General features: G+C 43.1%; 2 protein-coding genes across 7 annotated transcripts in view; one reads left to right on the top strand and one right to left on the bottom strand.

Annotated features, from left to right (window-relative positions):
- The first annotated feature begins 7,896 nt into the window (after positions 1-7,896).
- The window catches only part of LOC307039311 (uncharacterized protein), a 794,762-nt gene continuing 780,725 nt past the window's right edge, over positions 7,897-21,933 (top strand). For all 4 annotated transcript variants that reach the window (XM_079681226.1, XM_079681225.1, XM_079681224.1 and 1 more), the window contains exon 1: positions 7,897-8,223. In XM_079681226.1, coding sequence (XP_079537352.1) covers positions 8,199-8,223 — 25 coding nt within the window. In that variant the 5' untranslated portion in view covers positions 7,897-8,198. The remainder of the gene's footprint in view (positions 8,224-21,933) is intronic.
- LOC307041424 (uncharacterized protein) lies at positions 16,954-21,921 on the bottom strand. 3 transcript variants are annotated; one of them, XM_079684826.1, is made up of 4 exons: positions 21,507-21,921; positions 21,193-21,428; positions 19,350-21,099; positions 16,954-19,244 (listed from the first exon to the last, which is right to left on the bottom strand). In XM_079684826.1, the coding sequence occupies exons 1-4, from the start codon at positions 21,652-21,654 to the stop codon at positions 17,020-17,022; spliced, it is 4,359 nt and encodes a 1,452-aa protein (XP_079540952.1). In that variant the 5' UTR covers positions 21,655-21,921; the 3' UTR covers positions 16,954-17,019. The 3 variants fall into 3 exon arrangements, with proteins under 3 accessions (XP_079540952.1, XP_079540953.1, XP_079540951.1); XM_079684827.1 differs by having other exon boundaries at positions 21,193-21,401; XM_079684825.1 differs by having other exon boundaries at positions 21,193-21,921.

Raw genomic sequence — 21,933 nt, 5'->3', positions numbered from 1 at the left:
TGAGGCCTGGTTTGAAACTAAATGTCTCTCGGCATCTGAGTAAAACATTTCAATTTGCCTGCTAAGGCTAATTACCTCCCCACTTGGACTCGGACTCAGACACTCCTTGGGTTACTCGGACTCTGACTCGAACACAGGTAATGATGACTCGGACTCGACTCGGACACTCCTCGGGTGACTCGGACTTGGACTCGACTCCGACTCTACACATGTAGGTGACTTGGACTTGGACTCTGCTGCCTAATACTAATTTGTAATCAATGAAGCTTGAACGCAGCACATTGCAACTTAATACCTTAAATAGCTCTGTTCCTGACTATTCCTGTTTGGGCTTTTTTGGCGTGCCACTGGTTACGGTGCCACGTGCCAGGGTTTGCCGACCCCTGTTCTACAGTATAATCCTTCTTAATGTTTTACACTTCTCTATTATTTTTTTACTTGTATGCTACAGATAGCATAGTTAGCACATATGTAGCTTTGTCTCGCTTGTTAGCTGAATAAAAACACCAGTAAGAAATAAAGTGCTTGAATTTCACTTACCGAAGAAACTGCATTCATTGACGGTCAGTTTGAACCGCAGAGCCATAAGATAAGTCCGATATTTCAATGAAGAATACTCCACTAGGCATCAACACAACAAACACGTCCGAGTTCAAGTTGTGTTCTCCAGATCAACTGAGCCCCTGTAGCAGACTGGAGCTAATGAAGCTAACAGGGCTAACAGAGCTAGCAGAGAGACCACTAGCAGTTTGGTACTTTCGTTTCATTACAATGACTTCAGTTACAGCAATAATCCCCCTCACACACATAGGTGAAACACATGCACATTCTCTACTGAGAACCTTTCAGTAAAATGTTTTCAGGAGTGTGTGAGTGCAAGGTTTAATTTTCAGTTGTGTGTGTGCGAGGTGTTCAGTAGTGAATGTGAGGGGATTTCAAAAGTGTGTGTGTGAGAAATACATTTTCAGTTGTGTGTGTGTGTGTGAGGTTAATTTTCAGTAGTATGTGTGCAAGGTTTCATTTTCAGTTGTGTGTGTGAGGTGTTCAGTAGTGAATGTGAGAGGATTTCAGTAGTGTGTGTGTGAGATACATTTTCAGTTGTGTGTGTGTGTGAGGTGTTCAGTAGTGAATGTGAGAGGATTTCAGTAGTGTTTGTGCAAGGCCAGATGTTTTCAGTATGTGTGTGCGAGGTGAGTTTGAATTTTGGCCTACACTGCCCTACATAACAACACTAGTGTTGATATTAATACTGTAACGGACTGGTTATAATGTTGATGTTTGATGAGTTTATTGTTCAGAGTTTGTTTGTATTTTACAGAGTGTCAGTGAACGTGCCACTGTTTTGATGGACGGTTCTTGTGGCCTGTAGCTGTGGGTTTGGGTGGGAGAGTGTTGTCTGGTTGGTTGGGGCTGGAAGAGGGAGGTTCCTGGGGAGATAGACGCGGGAAGCTAGGAGAGAGCTAGCGGGCGACGTGAAGGAGGCCCATTCCCAAACCGCCCCCTACACCCCACCCCTACACCCTACCCCTCCGTTTGCGTGTTCACGCGGAGGGTCCGCCATATTGAGGGCTGTTCCAAATCAACGAGTGTGGAGCGGTGTGGAGGGGGAGTGGGCTATCAAGCCCTCAAACAGGGTTATGGCTAGAAAGGATCCGTCTAATGTAAATATGACGTCACGTTCTTGTTCTAACTCTCGTTGTAATCGGAGCGGCTCGGCTGTAATCGGAAAGGGTCGGGGTGGGCGGGACGCGAGAAGATCGCGGGAAGATCGAGAAGAGAAGTCGTTCTAACTCTCGTTGTAATCAGAGCAGTGGTAACCACTCAAAGTCCTCAAGAGATAGGAAACGACAGCAGTGTGGGACCTTATTGCGGGAAATTACTGAGCACACATACCAACTACAGGATGAGACGTTCATGTGTACAGTGATATCAAGACTAAATGATCTTTTGGAGGACGTAAAGCAACACACCCCACATGACAGTAGTCTTCCTCTCACCTTCACGCCCCCCAAACACAAAAGGCAGAAGAGGACCATAACACCTCTCAGTACCAGCCATCGTAGACACCCTTTTTCAGGCCGGGTGGGTCATAAAGCTGAGATCATGAGATCCAACTACAGAGTGGACAGCTTGAACAAGATTTTAAAAGCTAAGTCCCCAGAGTCTAATGCGGGAGGAGCAGGCAGGGGTACGAAGAGGAGGATAGATGATTTAGGTAAGAACAAAGTATATTTACTTTAGCCATCTCCTCTATATTCACAAAACACAGCCAATCATCCATTCCAATCCTATGTGACATGGCACAGTTCATTTCACTCCAATAGAAATTGGTATAAAAGAGACCATTAGTCTTCTCATTGTGCTTATTGCTGTGGATAGGTGTTAACTATTGTTGTTGTATTGTATCATATCAAAAGTTGTTTTCATCCAAGGCACCACCGCCAGGTGAATGTTGGAAGCTTGGAGATGAATGGAGCTGTAAAGAGGTGGTAAGTAAAACAACGTTTTTAATCCATTGCATGTGATTGATGTAGTTATAAAAAGTATATCATAAGCTGTCATTACAGTCTAAATATCTAACAGCAAAAGGAGGAGAGTCTGAGGAGGAGAGGAGATGAGGAGAACAGAGGAGAGGAGACAGCAAAAGGAGGAGAGTATGAGGAGAGGAGAACAGGAGAGGAGAGGATACAGCAAAAGGAGGATAGTCTGAGGAGAAGATGAGGAGAGGAGAACAGAGGAAACTGGGAAAGCAGAGTAAAGAGCAGAGTTGAAAGAGAAGTTGAAAGCAGAGCAAACAGTAGCAGGAGAAGTAGAGCAAATGTAAAACTAACTTTTAAAAGTATCAGCAAGAAGATCAGAGTTGCATAATGTTATTTTGTTTTATTCGTTACTGTTATATTAATGTTGTATGTTAATTTTTGCACATAGGATAATAAAGATGATCTTAACCTTGAACTCGATTCATGACCTCATTTCATTATTAAAACCTTAATATCAAATTACAGACTGGATTCAAATTAGGATCTCCAAATGTGTTGATGTAATGCTGGTGATAAACTGAAGGATAAAGTGTTCCTTTATGTGTTGAGAAAATTCCCCTCCCTCTTAAGCCAAGTAAGGTATTTAAAAAGCCTCTTGGATCAGCTGGAAAATGCATCATCACAAAGCTGAAAACAGCTGTTTCACTTTACTTTTGAAAGATACGGCAGAGACAAAGCTACACATATATGATGATATTATAGAATATGATGCATTGCTGCAGATTAAACTACCCAACGGGATATAAAAGAGGTAAACACATCTACAGCAGTAACATGCAACATACATTTTATTGCACCAGGAGCTATCTTGGGACTTTTACTGCAACAACGTTGACTTGCCTGTGAATACAAAATAAACCATAGTGTTGCTGATCTACAGTGTTGTCATTCTTCTTTCAACAGCAAGACCGCTAACAAGTATTTACATACTTAATATAGTTTAGTTTCTCGCCATCCCAAACGTAAACATTCAGCCACGTGACTGCGCTTCCGAGCCGCTCCGATTACAACCGAGCTGCTCCGATTACAACGAGAGTTAGAACGAGAACGTGACGTCATATTTACATTAGACGAATCCTTTCTAGCCATAACCCTCAAACAGCGAGTCTGCAGCGGTGCTGACTTGAGACCGGTCTCTACCTGACCGGAGTCACGCTGTGTGTGAGTAGTTCCAGCAAACATCCACTGATAAACTGCGATGTTAACAACCTCATATGTTTTTAACTTAGGATCATACCTGTGTTTAGTCTAGAAAAAGGTAAATGTGTGTATTTTATTATAAAGTTGTGTATATTTACAGACTGTTGCAAAAACTAAGAAGCTTATACATAAGCTTCTTAGTGTGTGTTTTAGTTTTAAACACAATTAAAGATGTTTGGAGTTTTATTTGAGTTATTAATTTACATTTTTTGTCAAAGAGATGCTGATTTGAAACCGTTGTTACATACAGTTACGGCATTTCCTGTTTCTGCCGGAGAGAGGGGAGGCCGTCCCAAAGCTTGCTGCTGTATTTACTCCCTCTACCTGACAGGAGGGAGCCTCGTTGAGCTGCGAGTGTGGCTACAGACGGAGTTCACTCCGTCACGGAGGGGTAGGGTCGAGGGAGTGGTTTGGGATTGGGCCGGAGTGTGAGAATACGACAGGGTTAGTGGATTGTTTTGGCGTGGTTATGGCCAACAGTAACCTGTGATCTGTACAATAAACTCCCGGATAAAGGACAAACTAAGCCTCCCTGTGTTCCGGTAACGAGACGCTACAATACTGTTTGAATAATTTAGGAAACAAACATTTTTGGCCTCAGGTAAGTTTGCTGACATGACTACGCGTATTATACTGGATGTAACTTCGATCCGAGTCACTCTCTCATTTTTAAATCTTATATTCAAGATTAGAGACCTAAATCCAATCCGACTAAATTAGAATTTTTTTACATTTATGTTGTAAAATGCAGTGATTCACCAACACTTTTTTGGCATTGCCCTTTCAACCTGAGGATGTTAACTATAAAGAAAACAGCACCAACTGCCAACCTCTTATAAACATTTATTATTTTCTCATGCAGTTGCACAATTAGACATCATTCTCCTGTGAAGTTGTGTGTTGCAGTTGTTGATTGTTTACATTTTTTCTTTGGGTGCAATTATATTTCCATTTGTTATGACAGGCATTTCCTAACCATTGAGGATGTCTCTTTATATAAACTATCATTTAGACTGTCAACTGATGTAATCCAAGACAAAATACAGCCTCCAAGAACGCTATAATTTAGTCAGACAAAGACTACAGATTTGTTTCTCATTGATGATCATGTTAGCGGAATGTTTTTATTGTAACCATTAGGATATCAAATCACAATATTGAAGTCTTGATTTACTCTTGTCACTATTTATTTAATCCGACTACACAAAAGCTTACTAAACGATAAAACTTGTTTTTTCCTGTCAGCTTGACAGAAGAGCTAAATTGCAGTCCTGGTGAGTTTGACATCTTGCTTGCAGGCAATACTTAACACATGCATTTGTGTGTTGTCTTTAAAATAACCTCCCCTCTGCGGGCAGTTGGCTGATTATTGACTGTGACTGTGTCTCCAAGTGCTGCCCTCGCAGTGCTACAAATTTGATTGCTGACATTTAATGCAGAAATAGTACATTAAGTCCAGTTCTTTCTGTCACGGCTGAAAAATCACCACTTCAAACATGTAATTCATGGCAATTTCCTCGTGTGACGGTTATAGAAATAATTAAAATCAAGAGCAATTTGTTGGATGTGACTTTTAATAGCAGATCAACGTGTAAATATTTACCAATCTTGAAATAGACCAAAGGAAATAAAGGTTCCTTTTGCAATTCAGGAAGTCAAGATATATACTGTAGATTTCCAAAGGAAATAAAAATGCTATGAGACCCCAGCATATCTTCATTATTTAATGTTTTTGGGGATCTCTTGCGCTGTTCTACTGGAAGAAACGGTGTGTTTCTTGCTTACAGAACTTGGTGTTAAGTTCAAAGTAAATCATTTAGTAATTTCTCATTTTTATTATTCTAAATTGTTTTTGCTGTTCACGAGAGGATTCCAAATATCAATAATTATTGTATTGTCTCTAATTGGTTAGCTAGTGTGATGCTAGTAATATGTGAGGAGACCTTTCTGAAATGCACTGAATTTCTGGAATTTATAATTAAGTTACTGTCATGTAGAAGTATCTAAACCAGCCTCAGTAATGGGTTTGTTTAATTTTAATATCCTTTTAACACTGTCACGGTCATTCCAGGCATATTTTTTATTAATTACTAAGAAGAACCTTACATCCTCTGCATGTGCCGACACCTCCAGTATTATGTAACTTCAATCATTTATCACAAAGGGTTAGTGCTGTAGCAACGCGTCGACTTCAAAATATCGTCGACGACATATTTCCTCGTTGACGCATCGCCACACACACGTGGGTCACCCAAAACAACAACAAGCAGTTCGCAATCGCACTTTAAACACTATGGAGACTGAAACAGCTACCACCTCCTCCTCACAGGATTGCGCACGAAGCCCTGCAAAAAGCCTCCAAACAAAAACATCTCGTCCTAGGTCTTCAAAAGCATGGGAATACTTTACATTTAGTCCAAGACGCAAAGGCATTGTTATTTGCAGTCTTTGCCAAATGGAGTTGGCATACCACACTAGCACAACAGCGATGTTGGAGCATTTAAAGCGGAGGCACCCCCTTGTCTCTCGTGGAGGGAACAATGATAAGTAAGTCCTAACTTTGGCTAAATTAATTCCACGTTTGTTTTGTTGTGCAGCTTGAGTTCTGTGCACTTCGATAGTGCTAACTATCTTATAGCTCTCCGTGCGGTTTGTTCGTGCTTGGTTGGTTAGTAGTTAATGTTAGCTACCTAGCTAGCGGCGCCAGCTGTGTGTTAGTTAACGTTTGTCAGCATTTAATGTTGGCTGGAATGGTAGCTAGTTTACGTCTGCAGAACACCGCTATCTAGCCGCTACTAACCCGGAACGAACAAACTGCACAGAGAGCTAACTCATGTTGTGGTCATTTACGAGTCAAACAAAACATTAGACTAACGTTACGGCCCGTCTACACTACAGGCATCGAAAAATGCTTTCAACGCTTCGCCCATTCACTTGAATGGGGTGACGTAGAAGATTTTTTAATCTTCGCCGAACTGCATTGTGGGGAGCATGGCATGGCTTTGCAAGCATCACGAGCATCTATCGGCATCAAAAGTTGAACAATGTTCAACTTTTGAACTTCGATGCTTGGCATCAGCCAATCAAATCCCGTTTATGCAAATCCCGCCAGTGCAAGCGCAGCCAATCAAACCGCGTGCAAGCCGGGAGAGCCAGACCGCAGTTCATTTCCTCATATTTCAAACGAGATATTACGGTAGCAAATCACCCGGTTCTTTACGACCAGAACTATTTACTGGGATACCAACCGGAGGAACCAGGCATGGAGGGAGGTGGCAGAGTGGCACAGTGGGTGAAACTGGTAGGTTTTTCGCCTGTTTGGAGAGTTTATATCCAGTTTACTTCGTTTTAAGATTGCTATTGCTTTGTACGTCGGGGGCGGGAGATTCATGTGATTGGTTGTTGGTCGCGTTGCTCGCAAATAATCGCCAAGCTTCAGACACGCCCAGTTTCAAGATTTTTTGATGCCTGTAGTGTAGACGGGCCGTTAGTCAGCTTATAGTATCAATGTATGTCAACTAACAGAGCCAAGCAATGTCCAGGCCAGGGCTGCACGTAAGCTGGTGTGCAGTTGTCATGATTTTCTGTACTGTGCATGGCACAGTGTTTGTTTTTGCACTACATTTGATATATTTTGTAATTTTGTACAGAAGAGATTTTTTGTTGGACTGTAAGAGTAAACAGGCTGGTCTTTTTATTTTGTATAATTTATATATATATATTTATATTTCTTATTTTGCTGTGCAATAAAAATATATATATTATTAAGAATTTTTTGGTATTTATTTGAGATACATTATGTTTTTTATTAATCGAACAACAGAAAAGTAATCGTTAGATTAGTCGACTAATCGATAAAATTATCGCCCGATTAATAGTTTTCAATATAATCGTTTCCCCCAAGCACTACAAAGGGTACATTTTAAGTTATATAGAGTCAGGTCTCAATTAGACCAATTAATGTATTTGGCAGAATTCTTTATAACCAATGAAAAAATCTGCCAACCCGATCCATGTTTAAAGACCCTGTGAAGTGTGCACCTGTGCATGATCTGTTATGCTAATACGTATAGTAATGACCAACATTGTCCATTGGAACCATTATCAAAAGATGTTGGAATAGCAACGAATTTGACGAGTTTTGAATTTTCCGGGGAAATCTGCAGTCGACCTTCGCCTTCGTGGGCGTGGCTTGCGATCTACTGCGTGACGTCACGAGATGGATGCCGCCGCACTGTTTACATTCACCACCGTTCATTTTTTCTCTTTTTCAAAGTCCAATTTCTCAACGTTTTTGAGCTAGTATTTTCCTGGAAAGTGTGTCGGAGTCGACTGGAAGTGATTGCCAATCGAGAAAACCTGACAATGGAGGCGACAGTGAAGAAAGAGGGATGAAAAACACAGGGGAAACGATGCATTGCCGCTGGCTGTAGTAATGTCAAGTCTGCCGAAGTGGCGATGTTTCTGTTCCCAAAAGATGAAGGTGAGCCTGGCTGGTGTCATTGTTTCGTAGATTCTTTGATTGATCATGATAAATAAAGGCCACTGGTTGATTCGAGAGAGAGAGAAAGAGAGACTGATAGAGTTACAGGGTTGTTGTTAGCATCTGGTGCTAGCTCGGAGCTAACGGAGATTAGCTGTTTCAACAATAAGGAGAGGGAGAGTGCTCTCCTGTGGGACTGAGAGAGATAACGTCAGCTCAGGGAGGTAAACTGTAGCCTAAGTTATCTCAGTGGGTTTGGTCATCTATGTAAACAAATATTTCCATCTATGTAATATTAGTTGTATAAAATAGGTTAAGAAATCCTTCCAATGTTTTTTGATTATTTAAATATATGTTTCATATGAGTGTTGAGAGCTGTATCCATAAATCTCTTAATGTTGCCCTCAAAGTGCACCAGATTGATCAATTTCCTCATCTATCCTGTCCGAAAAGCTGTCCAAATCAATCATTTCTCTCACACTAGTATCACTTTCCAGAGTCTCCGCCATGTTTACAATCGCAACTGGGTACATCTTGTGACGTCACAGCCACTATCGTCTGCAACTTCCGTTAGGCTCAGACGGCAAAATTAATAATTCATTAATTCATTAATTATGAATTATTAAAAATTATTTTAACCATGAACAGGCACAATGATATGTAAGGAATGAAACTGCCATTTCATTTTGGTGCAAAAACATGCACTTCACTGGGCCTTTAAGGTCTCGTGTTATACAAAATTATGACAACCAAACTGAAAAAGGTATCCTACATTCTCAGGCCATTCTTAACAACATATCATTGTGTAAAGGATTGTATTTTGGCTAAATAAATGCAACAAAAGCCTTGAGCCAGCAGTTCTTTCCTCATTGCAGTCAGATGAACCCTGAAACCCTTTGGAAATGAGTCGTTTATGGAAGAGACAGAGAAAATAACCCTGTATCAGCAGAAGGTCAACAGGTTTGTATCTGAATAGAGGGAGAAGAAACAAGCTGGTGGGGGAACTTTGACACTGTCACACGCACACATACACACACACACGTTCCCCATGCTTGCAATGCATTTGGTGATGAGGGTCAGCGGCCTTTTAGATCCCCACTGAGGTGAAGGGAATGAATACAGCAAGAAGAGTATGAGAAAAGGGAGGGGGGAGAGAAGGAAGAGTGAAAGAGAAATTAAAAGAGTGAGAAAAGTAAGATAGTATTACGAAGGTTGAAAGATTCATTTCACCCTTTTTCTTTCTCTTCATTATCTCAAAGATCCATTATTATACTATACTCACTCCGGACCTTGTATTACAAAATAAGTTATACCAATAGAAATAATGTCCGAAGCTATCAAAATAAAAAACTGAATAAATCAGAATTATCCCTGAAAAATCTTACATACACCTAACCCTGTGATTACTTTACGCATATTTTTGTATTATATAAATGTAAACAATATGGTAGGCCTAATGGAATCCATGGTTGTTATATCTCTCAGTGGCTCCGCCCTCTACTAGACTCTATGGCAGGGGTGCCCAACCAGTCGATTGCGATCGACCGGTCGATCGCGGGGAGATTCCCAGTTGATCGCGAGATGAATCTCAAAACCGCTACAGTATTTTTCAGGCAGAAACTTGGGACAAGTAATTTGACAGAAACCTTAAAACTGAACGAACTGACTCACTGCTAGGTTTAACTTTGATTTAAACATTTGTAGAATACTAAAAGCTTTATTGAGTAGGTGTAACTGTATTAAGGGTTAAACTCCTAACTTTATAACTTAGGGTTTAATGTAATTGTAAAACCATTGTGCCACTGAAAAGACAATAACAACTCAGGAGGGAGCCAGTCTAGATTTCCTTTTGAGGGCCACCAGCTGCAGAGAGTTAACTAATTAAAGGGGTGTGGTCCCACAGCTGTGAGAAATCAGCAATCAGGTGTCCATTTTAGGCAGCACTTTCCTGGAGCTTCAGCGTCAGACGAAGACAAAGGAGTCCTGTTGGAGTCACGAGGGAGGCAAATCCTACTTCGATTGAGCTAAGTATCGCTGGTGTTTTATTTTCTTTAGTTTTTTAGCCCCTCATGCTATAATCATGTGTATTTTCTCCATTCCTGTTTATGTGTACTCTCGCAATTATCACTGGCCCCGTGTCTCCAAATCGATATAACCGGCCTGCTCTCGTCTATCCCACATGCTCCACTGAGATCCAACATCTAGTTTCAGGGGGCCTGTGGAACTGCCAGTCAGCTGTTCCTAAGGCTGACTTCATCTCTGGCTACACTTCCCTCCAGTCTCTGGATTTCCTTGCTCTCACTGAGACCTGGATTACTCCATCCAACACATCCACCCGAGCAGCTCTCTCCACAGCATATTACTTCTCCCATACACCCAGACCCATTGGCAGAGGAGGTGGCACTGGTCTCCTGCGCTCTCCCAAATGGAGCTTTTCCCTCTTCAAGCTACCTAACTTCACTCCTTCCACCTTTGAATTCCATGCCGTCACAGTAACCCATCCTATACAATTAACCATTGTTGTTCTCTACCGTCCACCAGGCGCCTTGGGGGACTTCTGGAGGAATTACACTGAACAAAAATATAAATGCAACACTTTTGTTTTTGCTCCCATTTGTATTTAGATGAACTCAAAGATCTAAAACATTTTCAACATACACAAAATAACAATTTCTCTCAAATATTGTTCACAAATCTGAAAAAATCTGTGATAGTGAGGACTTCTCCTTTGCCGAGATAATCCATCCCACCTCACAGGTGTGGCATATCAAGATGCTGATTAGACAGCATGATTATTGCACCGGTGTGCCTTAGGCTGGCCACAATAAAAGGCCACTCTGAAACGTGCAGTTTTGCTTTATTGGGGGGGTCTGGGGGGGGGTCCGAAAACCAGTCAGTATCTGGTGTGAGGGTTAGGGTTAGGGTTCTTTTTAATGAACATTAGCTTCTCTGCTTTATCAGCCATAAGTCTGTTCCTCTTCTCATCAAGCACATGAGAGGCAGCACTGAACAGTCTCCCGCTGTCAGTGTTTGTGATTTGATCATACTCCGCATATTTGTCCGGGTGTTTTGATTTCAAGTGGTGGAGTAATCCCGAAGTGGTGAAAGTCTTTGCAGTTACACCTCCTTGAGAAATGTCAGCTGAACACGTTTTACAAATCGCAATCCGCGCCTCTTTCTCTGATATTTTTAAATATCTCCAAGCGGCAGACATGTTGGCTGTGAGCCAGCCGCGAGCATGGTCGCGCGCCGTGCTTGTTGCCGCGTTTTGATTGCGTCATCACAACAACACGTTAGCTTACCAACGTAACCCTGTTCTCTGACATTCGGTGATATTTTTTCGGTGCTAGAAGCCCTTTCGGCCGAAAGGGCCTTTTTAACCATTTTCGGCCGATAATTTTCGGCGGCCGAATATTCGGTGCGTCCCTAATATTTTTGTTAAGTGTAGATAATCTCCTCTCACACATCCCTGAAACTGGCCCTCCCGCTGTACTTCTCGGAGACTTCAACCTCCAGACAGGGAAGATATCTGAACTAACATCTCTTTTAACCACCTTTGCTTTCTCACTGTCTCCATCCCCACCAACTCATAAAGCTGGCAATGTCCTTGATCTCAGATTCTCAAGGAACTGCACTACGTCTAACCACTCTGTAAACCCACTCCACACATCCAATCAATTCTTCATTTCATTCTTTCTACCCCTTTCCAAACATAACAACCTAATCTCTTCTCATCCGGCACCTGTCCGCCGTAACCTTCGTTTCCTCTCCCCCTCTACCTTTTCCTCACCGGTGCTATCAGCCCTCCCTTCCTCTGACTCGTTCCAACTCCTGCCTCCAAACTCTGCTGCAGAAACTCTCCTCTCTACTCTCTCATCCTCTCTGGACTCTCTCTGTCCTCTCACATCTCGGCAGGCTCGTCAGTCCCCTCCTGCTCCCTGGCTAAATGACGCACTGCGTGCTAATAGAACCATCCTTCGGGCAGCAGAGCGGAAACGGTGGAAATCCAAACACCATGACGACCTCCTAACCTATCAGGCTCTCCTTTCCTCTTTCTCTGCTTCCATCTCTCAGGAAAAAAGCACTTTCTTTCAAGATAAGATCCAATCTTCCTATTCAATCCCCAAAAACTATTTTCCATCTTCTCCACCATCTTGGACCCCCCAAAAGCCACTTCCCCCTCCTCCCTTCTGTCAAGCCACTTTGTCAACCACTTTGAAAAAAAGGTTCATGACATTCACTCTTCTTTTTCTGACTCACCTTTACTCACCGCTGGGTCACCTGACCCACCGTTCACCCACACACTGACCTCCTTCTCCCCTCTCTCTCCAAGTGAGGTTCTTACCCTCATTACCTCTGCCTGTCCTACCACCTGTCTTCTGGACCCTATCCCCTCTAACCTCCTTCAGACTATCGCTCCTGATATTCTACCGTTTCTCACCCATTTCATCAACACTTCTCTAACTTCTGGTCACTTTCCAAACAGTCTGACAGAGGCAAGAGTAAACCCTCTCCTAAAGAAACCCACTCTCAACCCGTCTGATGTTATAAACTACAGGCCTGTCTCTCTCCTCCCGTTCCTGTCTAAAACACTTGAACGCGCTGTCTTTAAACAACTCTCCTGTTATCTCCTTCAGAACAACCTTCTGAATCCGCACCAGTCTGGTTTCAAGGCAGGTCACTCAACAGAAACTGCCCTCCTTGCTGTCACTGAGGAACTGCACACTGCTAAAGCAGCCTCCCTCTCCTCTGTCATCATCCTTTTGTACCTGTCTGCTACATTCGACACGGTGAACCATCAGATCCTCCTTCGCACTCTCCGAGAACAAGAGGCTCCAGTGGCAACATGGGCTGGAATCCTCCGGGTGCAGGGCCACTCGGACACGGAGTGTCCCGGTGTGTCCCCCCTTGATGAAAGCCTGGCGGCCCATCTGCTTCCGCAGGCAGCCGGGTGGGCAGAGGGGAGAAGGCCCCTGCCCCCGCTGCCGCGTGACTGTGAAATCCTCAGATATCTGGATAAGATGTTCAGACTCGGAGCGCAGATGGCAGCGGCAGCCAGTAATCTTGGCGTGTTGGGAGTCTCGCTGATCACCCCTTAGCAGGACATCCCCGCCTACTAGAGATGTTAGGCTTCACCAATTCGCATCGGTGCACCGGCACAAACGTTCAAGATGCGAGTGCACCGGTTGAGAGAGTGCACATCGGCTATAGTTTGGGTTGAACTCGCGATGCATCGATTGTAGCGTCTTTGCATCGGTAAAAAAAAGATTAATTCATATAATATCCCCTCATCCTGTCAGCACTCAGCAGAGACAATCTTTGATCTCTGCTTCGCACTACGGAGGCCGAGAGTCTAAGTTATCAACACACATGGAAGTCGAGGAGAAAGAGAAACACAGTGCACCGAAAAATATGTTTAGGCACAATGGTCGCGGTGTTTTTAGCGGCCTCTGCCCCCCTCTGATGTGCTGTCAGTGCAGGAAAAAATAAATCATTCATGTTCGTGTTGACATGAAAAGTGACCACACGGTCAGTGTCTCTGTTCATCTTTTTTTTTCTCCATGCCCTTAAAAGTTCTGTATGAATCATTTAAAAAAAATGAATGAATGAACATTTGCTGCTCAGTACCCAAACATACATATTAAATATGTCTCATCTCATCATTAAAACATGAAAAATAAAATGACGGGTAATAATGGATTATGACGGAAATGTTACGATCCTGGCCGTCACAGACAACGAAAAAGGGTGTGCGTGCGTGCGTGTGTGTGTGTGTGTGTGTGTGTGTGTGTGTGTGTGTGTGTGTGTGTGTGTGTGGCTCCTTTGAAAATAGATGAACAGTGCTGACATGGGCAGACATTCTGGCTTTTTCATCTTCACACACACTTAAATATGCAATGCAGATACACACACTTGAAGACTGCCACCCACACACAAAGGTCCCCCCTCTCACCAAATGAATTCACGACTCACGTTCTGTCTAAATTGTAACGCTCTGTCAGTCACACTAAATCCGATCATTTGTTCCAACCACATTGCAGACAACTGCAAGAGCTATACTCATCATGTTCATTTACAATTTTGAACACACACACACATAGCCTACACATTCATCGGAATTTGACAAGAGACATGCTAATCAAATGAATCCAGTCGATAGCCCAAATCGATGGTTTTTTCCCTTCAGACTGTTGAATAGGCCAGCGGTTCTCAAACTGTGGTCCGCGAGGGTACTGCAGGTGGTCCGTGGAAAAAAGCTAAATAAAATCCATTTTTTATTATCATGGATTTTCGGGGACCACCTCATATGTGACCTGCTCTATCAAAATCAGTCGCATTGACCCGAAGATACATTTTGAGTTGTATACACTGTTGGAAAGAGGAGATTCCTAGCTTTCTAATGATATCAGGATTGTTTTTGTACTCCAAATATTAAGCAAAATATGCAGAGTCGTAAGGGACGATTCTAAGGACCCGTGACTGACAGGGGCCCAAACTATTTTAGAACATTACGAAAAAAATGTTTAAGTAACCTTTCATCATTCATCAATAATTAACAGTAATAGAACGTTATATTGATAATGTACTCACTAAACGTATGATTAATTTAACTTATTTTCTAAGACTTTGTTTATTTAAAATCTAACAAAACACCCGCTACGCTAATCCACGTTAATTTTGAAATGAGCCGTTGCGACTTCCAACTGATTATTTCCTTATTGTACACGTTTATATTAATTTATTTTATATTCAGTGTTCTCTGATTGTATGCTACAGGTAGGCTGTCATTTTATTAAGTTCCTTTGATATTGTAAATGTTGTGTTATGTGTCTCTTTCCTGCAATATCGGATGTTGAAAGAGCTGGAGCTGCAGTTCATGTTCGCTGATGCAGCTGTTGTGTTCTATGATTGTATGCTACAGATTTGAATATATAGTCAAGGACCAAAAGAAAGAAAGAAGTTGTCCGCCGTCCTCTTTGAGAAACATACACAACGCAGACAGACACCGGTCCCACGTGCGACAAAAGTATCAGATAGGCTTCAATTAACTTTTGATTGTCTATAATTAACTATAAAAAGATATCGGCGTTTTAACACTACGTTTATATATGTACTTATTTTTACGGTTTGCATATGAGGTGGTCCGCGAAAATCCTTGATAATAAAGAGTGGTCCGCATAAACAAAAAGTTTGAGAACCCCTGGAATAGGCGCTTTCACACCAAGTACTTTTCCCAGGAATAGTCCCCGGAACTTTTATTTCCCAGGAACTATCTAGTAAATTGCGTTCACACCGGAATAATTCCCTGAGGGAGGATTTCTGACTACTTCTTCTTCTTCTGCTTTGGGTTTACTGGCAGGCCGCAAACAACTTCATGGCGTATACTGCCACCCGAAGTCCCGGAGCCCCCCGGAGTCCGGGACTTTGAGTGGCAGTAAATCGCCACCCGAAGTCCCTGGTAAATCGCCAGAAGTGCCGACACCTCCTCATCACTCCACCGATTCCACATTTTATTTTGTGTTGCCATAAGTTAGTCTCTCTCCGTTGGTGCGCTGGGCTAATGCTAATAGTGCTAATGCGAGGAAATAAAAAAATGCATTTAACGCATGCGCAGAATGGCCCGCCCCATACATCCCACCAGTGGCAGCGCCAGGGTATGGCTGGGGTAGGCTACAGCCATACCAAGAAATGGCTTAGCCCCACCTTAGCCCCACCATGAACAATGATGTTAAAGTAAGCAAAATAAAGTCCGCTAACTCGCGTTAGTAAGATTGATTTCAGTAGCCACTTGTCTGGAAATACCGAAGATCAGAAACGGTTTTGAAACTTTTGTCACGGAGTGATCGTCTTCTCAATAGAACATCTTTGATAATGTCTTCTGGCCAATCAGAATCAAGATAACGGCGTGCTGTTGTTGCAGGAAGTCCCGACGGAGAATACTTTTGCTGTAGTAGCCTACACCTCTATACACATCGAAATAAGACCCCACGGTTTGATGATTGATAGGTTTGTGGGCTGTCTTTCATTTTGACACACAGAACAATGTTATAATAAACATACATACTGTATGTTAAATAGATATATCCGCCTTCTTTCATTTATCTTTTCATTCCCACAACAATATACATAAAGAAATTGCATATTTTGGACATAGTTCGAATGGTGATTAATCATGATTAATTCATTTTTAAGGTGTGATTAATCTGATTAAATGTTTTAATCGTTTGACAGCCCTAGTTTGAACGCAACATCCCAGGAACTATCGGAACTATTTCTGAGAAAAGTACGGGAAAAGTACTCCGGTGTGAACGCGCCTATGTTATCAGAACAGATACAGGCATGAGTTGGAATATATCTCAACACTTCCTGTGTCTTTTTCCACAGCTGGTCACAGTATTCATGTAGATCAATAAGCAATGGTCTGTACTAATAGTTAGGGAAAGTTAGGTATTTTTTTAGCCATATCGTGAAATAATTTATTACCAATAGCTTTTTTTACCATATGTTCCTATAGGTGTCTAGTAACACCTCCCGATTTATCCACAGCCAAATCCTCTGGGAATTGCCTTGAGAGCCAATCAAAGTTAGGGTGCCCATAGGGCGTGGGTAAAAATAGTGAAAAAAATGTTTCTACCAAAAGTGACTTTTGAGATGTCTAACTAGGGGTTTTTAGGGGTGCTGAATCTGTCCCAGTCATTGGTTTTGAGTAAAAATGACTCCAACTCCATAAACAATCCATAAAAAGTGGTTTTATTGAACAATTGCAAATCAAAACTAGCGTTATTAGTTGACATTTTAACAAACCTCATCAAACTCCCCTGCATCTCCCTCACTATTATTATCATCTGGCTGGTTGATGTTCTGGCAAGAGTTACCATGACAGTTCCCACAAGCAGAAATACATTTGACTCCTTGCTTTTTACAGCAGCACCTGAGAGTGCCACAGTCACCTGCGCAGATGCAGCAGACTAACTTCAGAAGGTAATCTGGTGCCATGGGATCTGTTGTAGGGACTGGTTCATAACCATGTTTTCCTTGTTTCCATCCATACTCAAGGACATCCAAAGATGGACTTTGTAGCATTAGCCAATCTCTGGTCTGGAGATATGCCCGCAGTGAGTGCTGTGCTGCAGCTCCTGTAGTTGGAGGCAGTTTCTCAGGCTTGATGCTCCCAGCTGCCGCCCGCTTGCTGAAGATATCAAATCTTAAATCTTCCAAATCTCCAGATGGATTACCACGGAATATGTTCTTGAACAGTTCGCAGCCAGCTTCGATGATGTCACTTTTCTTGGCTCTGATGTCACAGAACACATCCATGGCCCGCTCTGATTTGTCAGTCTGGCAGAGCTTGCTGAGCAACGTTGGTTTGCTAAACCCAGAAATTGCTGATACAGTATCACAGCCAGAGAAGCTATGTAGGAATATAAGGTATTTACGGTACCTCTCCGGGAGTGCCTCTCGAATCTTTCTGACATCATAAGATGTATCTTTAGCTGTCGTGAGGAAGACCGGGTGGTTTGCCCTATGATGGACCAGCATAACCAGGACGTCTGTGTCCTCAGCCCTCACCTCAACAGAAGACTTTATTGCCTCATTTAGTGCTGCAGACACGATGGAGGTGTCAGCATCATCAGAGCATAGTTGAACACTGATCCTAGCTCTTTGGAAGGTCTCAGCAAGGAGCAGAATGAGCTGAGCCTTGTTGTTCTTGTTGTCAAGAAACCTTTCCCGCGGAATGATGTTTTTTAAGTCTGGACGAATCTGAATGTCACAGCATGCATTCTTGGTTCGTCTCAGGTGGTCATGGTCCTTGGTGGAGCTACCATATCCATCAAAGACCACAGTGATCCGGACGTGCTGGCTACCCATGGACATCACAAACCGGAGGTAGCTCTCAGTGATGTCCTTCCACGTGAGGTTAGCCTCCCATTTGACGCTGTGCAGGAGCCAACCGCCATCAACCACCAGGCTTGTGCAGGTTAGTTTTTCAACAGGCTCCACAAAAGCCTTCAGGAACTTTGCTAGGGCAGCCTTGTCTGGCTTTCGCAACTTCTGATTCTTGTCAAATAGAGACATTGGTGTTGGCGTCAACTCAAAGCGCAAAGCTTCTTTGGTCTTGACTTCACGCTCACTAATGATGATGAGGCGGTTGAAGAGCTTGAGTGAGTCAGTGATTAGCTTCTCTCCATTGATTTTAGGAGCAGATCTGAGGCTTGCCAATGACTTGACCTTGTGCTTGGTTTCCATTGCATCCAGAACAGTTTTCCCATCCATCTTGGCCTGTATGGCTCTGCCAACCTCCTCTGCCTGATCAGCATTGACTGAGTCCCCAGGAGTGCTGCTGAACCCCGTCGAGAAAGATACCAGGGTCTTACTGTCCCGTATGGAATCAAAGGGGTTGACTTCCTCCAACCATCCAACTATGGCATTAACAGAGTCATTGTCTTTCTCCATCTGGGCTTTTGTGATGTCTGTGTGGATAGGTACCCTACGTTTGTTCATTACTCCTTCAAGCTCCTGGTGAATGAATGAGAAGTGGTTGAGAGTCTGAACCCAACACTTGTGAGCAGATTTGTTCCGGAACCGCCCTCTGCTTAAACCACCTGAGGATTTGGCCTCACGCATGAGTGTGGTTTCTATTGTGATGTCAGTCCATGTGCCTGACCACTCATGGTCTGAGAACCGGACTACATGGTTGCCATACACAGTAAACTTGGACAGAGTTTCCTGGAACATGGGACAGTCCTGTCGCTGCTGCATTAGTTGTACATAGAGCCTTGCTCCCTTTGCGTACTGATGGTGCCCTGCTGCTGCAAAGGTGTTCAGCATTCCAATGATGCAGCTGAGGTGACCTGTGTGGTCTGGGACACGCTCACTCCTGATAAATACCTTGATTAGATCGATTCTGCCATAGTACCAGACCCAGAGTGCAGGTGTTCTTCCAGCCTTAGACAAAGTCTTCAACCTCTCCTCCATCCTCTCCTTGAACACAGTGACTATCCTTGGTGTGTCCATGGAACCTGTTAGAGATAGACAGTTTTAATTGTATTACTACATAATGAGAAAATATAATTCGGCATACTCCGAGATAGTTTGAGACACAGATTAGGGAAAGGTCAAATTACCTCTTTTCATTTCTTTTGCAGTCCTGATGAAGTTCTCCATGTCTTCATAGTCCTGCTCGCTGAACGCAACATCTTTCAGCAAAAACTTGGTAATTGCCGCTGATGCAAGAAGGTGGAACCGGATGGCCTTAGCATAAGCCCTGCCTGAGAGAATGTGTTCTGCAGTGTTGCTGCCTGGGTAAACTAGCTGTATCAGCTCTTGCAGCCCTGAGTCTGCCATAATAACCCCAATAGAGCCCAGGAAGCTTTTCAGGAGATGAAACCCTCCTAGTCTAGTGATGATGGGCAAGTCAGACTGGAGAACTATCTGAGTTGCTTTCAGCCATATTGGCATGTCAAATGTGATGACAGCAGGAGACTGACCGCTGCGTAGGCACTCCATTAGAGTAGTGTAGATGGTTCTGTACTCGTTTGGGTCACCCTCAATGATTGGAAGAAACTCAATGAGGGACTTTTTCCTGCATTCAGTTTGATGTATGGATTTCATGAAGCCATTCCAGTTCGGATGTTCAAATGTGGCGTTGTAATTCTTGATAGCCCATCCTGCCATCCAACCAATGTCCCCTGACTTCAAAACCGGAGGGTCTTGGTGGAGATCAGCTATGGGAACCAAACGGATGTCTGCCAATCCTGCTTTGTTTTTTGGTACAAAGGACAGTATTTTCACCTCTGTTGCTTTGAGAGTTGCTACCTTTTCCTCAACTGCCATGTTCCTCCTTGGTATGGTTGTGTGAAGCTCATGTTGTCTTGTTGCTGGAGCAGGAGAAGTTACTCTGATCATGCCCATTGCATGGAATGCTGTGTTTCCTTGTAGTGAGGCAATGTTGAGATCTATATTATCACCAACACATTGATGAACAGTGCTATCGGCAGGAACAAAGAGGGCAAATGTTTGCTGATTCTCTTCATGCATTCCAGAACCACTCTCCTCTTGCTCCTCTGGCTGTTCTGCAGATAGGACTGCATCGACCTCTGCTTCCTCATGCTCCACAACATCTATACCATCTTCATCTGTGATTATGGTATCCTGGTCCATGCTACCACATCCATTTTTCACGTTCAAGTAACAATACTTGTAGTGATGGAGCTCAACATATGATTCAGAGTATCCTAAGTGATGAATACGGTCAATCAACCACTTTGATCCAAACATGTGGTCAAGCTGAATTGTAAGTCCAAGTTGGGAGGGCATAACTCCTGATCGAGGGCGGTATGCTTTCAGCAGGTTCTGTCCCCACATTGCCACCTTTTCGTCAGTTTTTACAATTGCCTTCAGCAACTGCTTGAGGCTGTCAGGAATCAGAGCAAGTTGGCTCTGTGTATTGGTCATGCTGTCTACTGAGGGATACTGCTTTGTGTCGAGTGAAACTCTTGCCAAGTCTCCACAGATCAGATGAATGGCAGTGGAAATTATGAGGTCTTTAAGTGCAGAATCATCCATGGTTTGTGAGGGGTTGATGACCTGCTGATGGTAGTCTCGGAGGATTGCCTCTGTAGTGTCTTTTAGCCACACAATGAATCTTCCTCCCTCATCTAATGTGAAACAGAGAGACTCCTCATAATGTTCCTGAAGGTTTTTTTTAAGATACATCCGTCCATATGTGAGACTTTTGTCCTCCGTGGGGTCAAGTTCTTCCATCTTCATGTGGATCTCAGCGAGACTTGTTACACCATGCTCCACTTCTTCATCCATCCATTTGCACAGTTTCTCAAACAGCAACTGCCTCTCCTCATCTGTAGGCCGTCCGACCTGTGGGGGAAAAACAACTTTTAATTGAAATGATTGGCTTCAGAACCTTGTCTACAGAGTCTGGGACTTCTGGTCTTGAAAAAAATATATTACCCCAGAGTTTGTAACTGGGTTCTCGAACTGGGACCTGCACCGAAGATGATACAGTGCCTCTTCAGCTACCAAATCTATTATTCCAGACAGGCGACCAGCAACTTCAACTCCCCAGGCATCTCCTCGTCTCACAGCTGTCTCCAACAAATTCCTTTTCAGTCTGTCCTGGAAGCGATTGTCAGGTGCACGATACAACTTCCGGGCTGTGTCTGGGTTATAGCCACATATATGATTTACTAAAGAGAGTTTTAATTTGAAAAAAAAGAAAGACCTTTCAAACTCATTCATGAGAATGTAGAAGACAGGCAACTTACTAGGGTATTTTACAAGCATTTCAACATTGATGCTCTTATTGCAGAGGATACAAACATCACGGTAGACCAGGTGTGCTGATGGGGTTTGGAATGTGGAGCTACCAGCACTTGAAGTACTTGGCCCAGACAGTACGCTGCGTCTTTTCATCCTGTCTGATCGTTGGTCTTGAGCATCTTGTCCTTTGGATGGATGAAAGACAATTTCGTGAGCTTTTATTCATGCCACAAAATGTATTGGATTGAAATGATGAGTTGAACGGAATGATTGACAGAAAGTGGCAACAACATTGACATAATGAAAAAGAAAACCTGAACGTTTCGCAATGGATACACTTCTCGAACGATGGTACAACTCGGTTCTACAATCCAAATGGTACTTCAGCTTGGGGTCATCTCCATCATTCCAGTCCTCATGTAGTCTGTGGAT

This window comes from Notothenia rossii, assembly GCF_949606895.1.
Source record: "Notothenia rossii genome assembly, chromosome: 5".
Lineage (NCBI taxonomy): Eukaryota > Metazoa > Chordata > Actinopteri > Perciformes > Nototheniidae > Notothenia > Notothenia rossii.
This window is presented reverse-complemented; position numbering and strand designations above follow the sequence as displayed.

What these genes read in the sequence shown, in the direction of transcription:
- LOC307041424 (XM_079684825.1), bottom strand. Translation starts at nt 21,654, where the DNA reads ATGAAAAGACGCAGCGTACTGTCTGGGCCAAGTACTTCAAGTGCTGGT. An exon ending in ACCCAGTTACAAACTCTGGG is followed by an intron (nt 21,100 to 21,192) that starts GTAATATATTTT and finishes TTTCCCCCACAG; the next exon opens with GTCGGACGGCCTACAGATGA. An exon ending in TGCAAAAGAAATGAAAAGAG is followed by an intron (nt 19,245 to 19,349) that starts GTAATTTGACCT and finishes TATCTCTAACAG; the next exon opens with GTTCCATGGACACACCAAGG.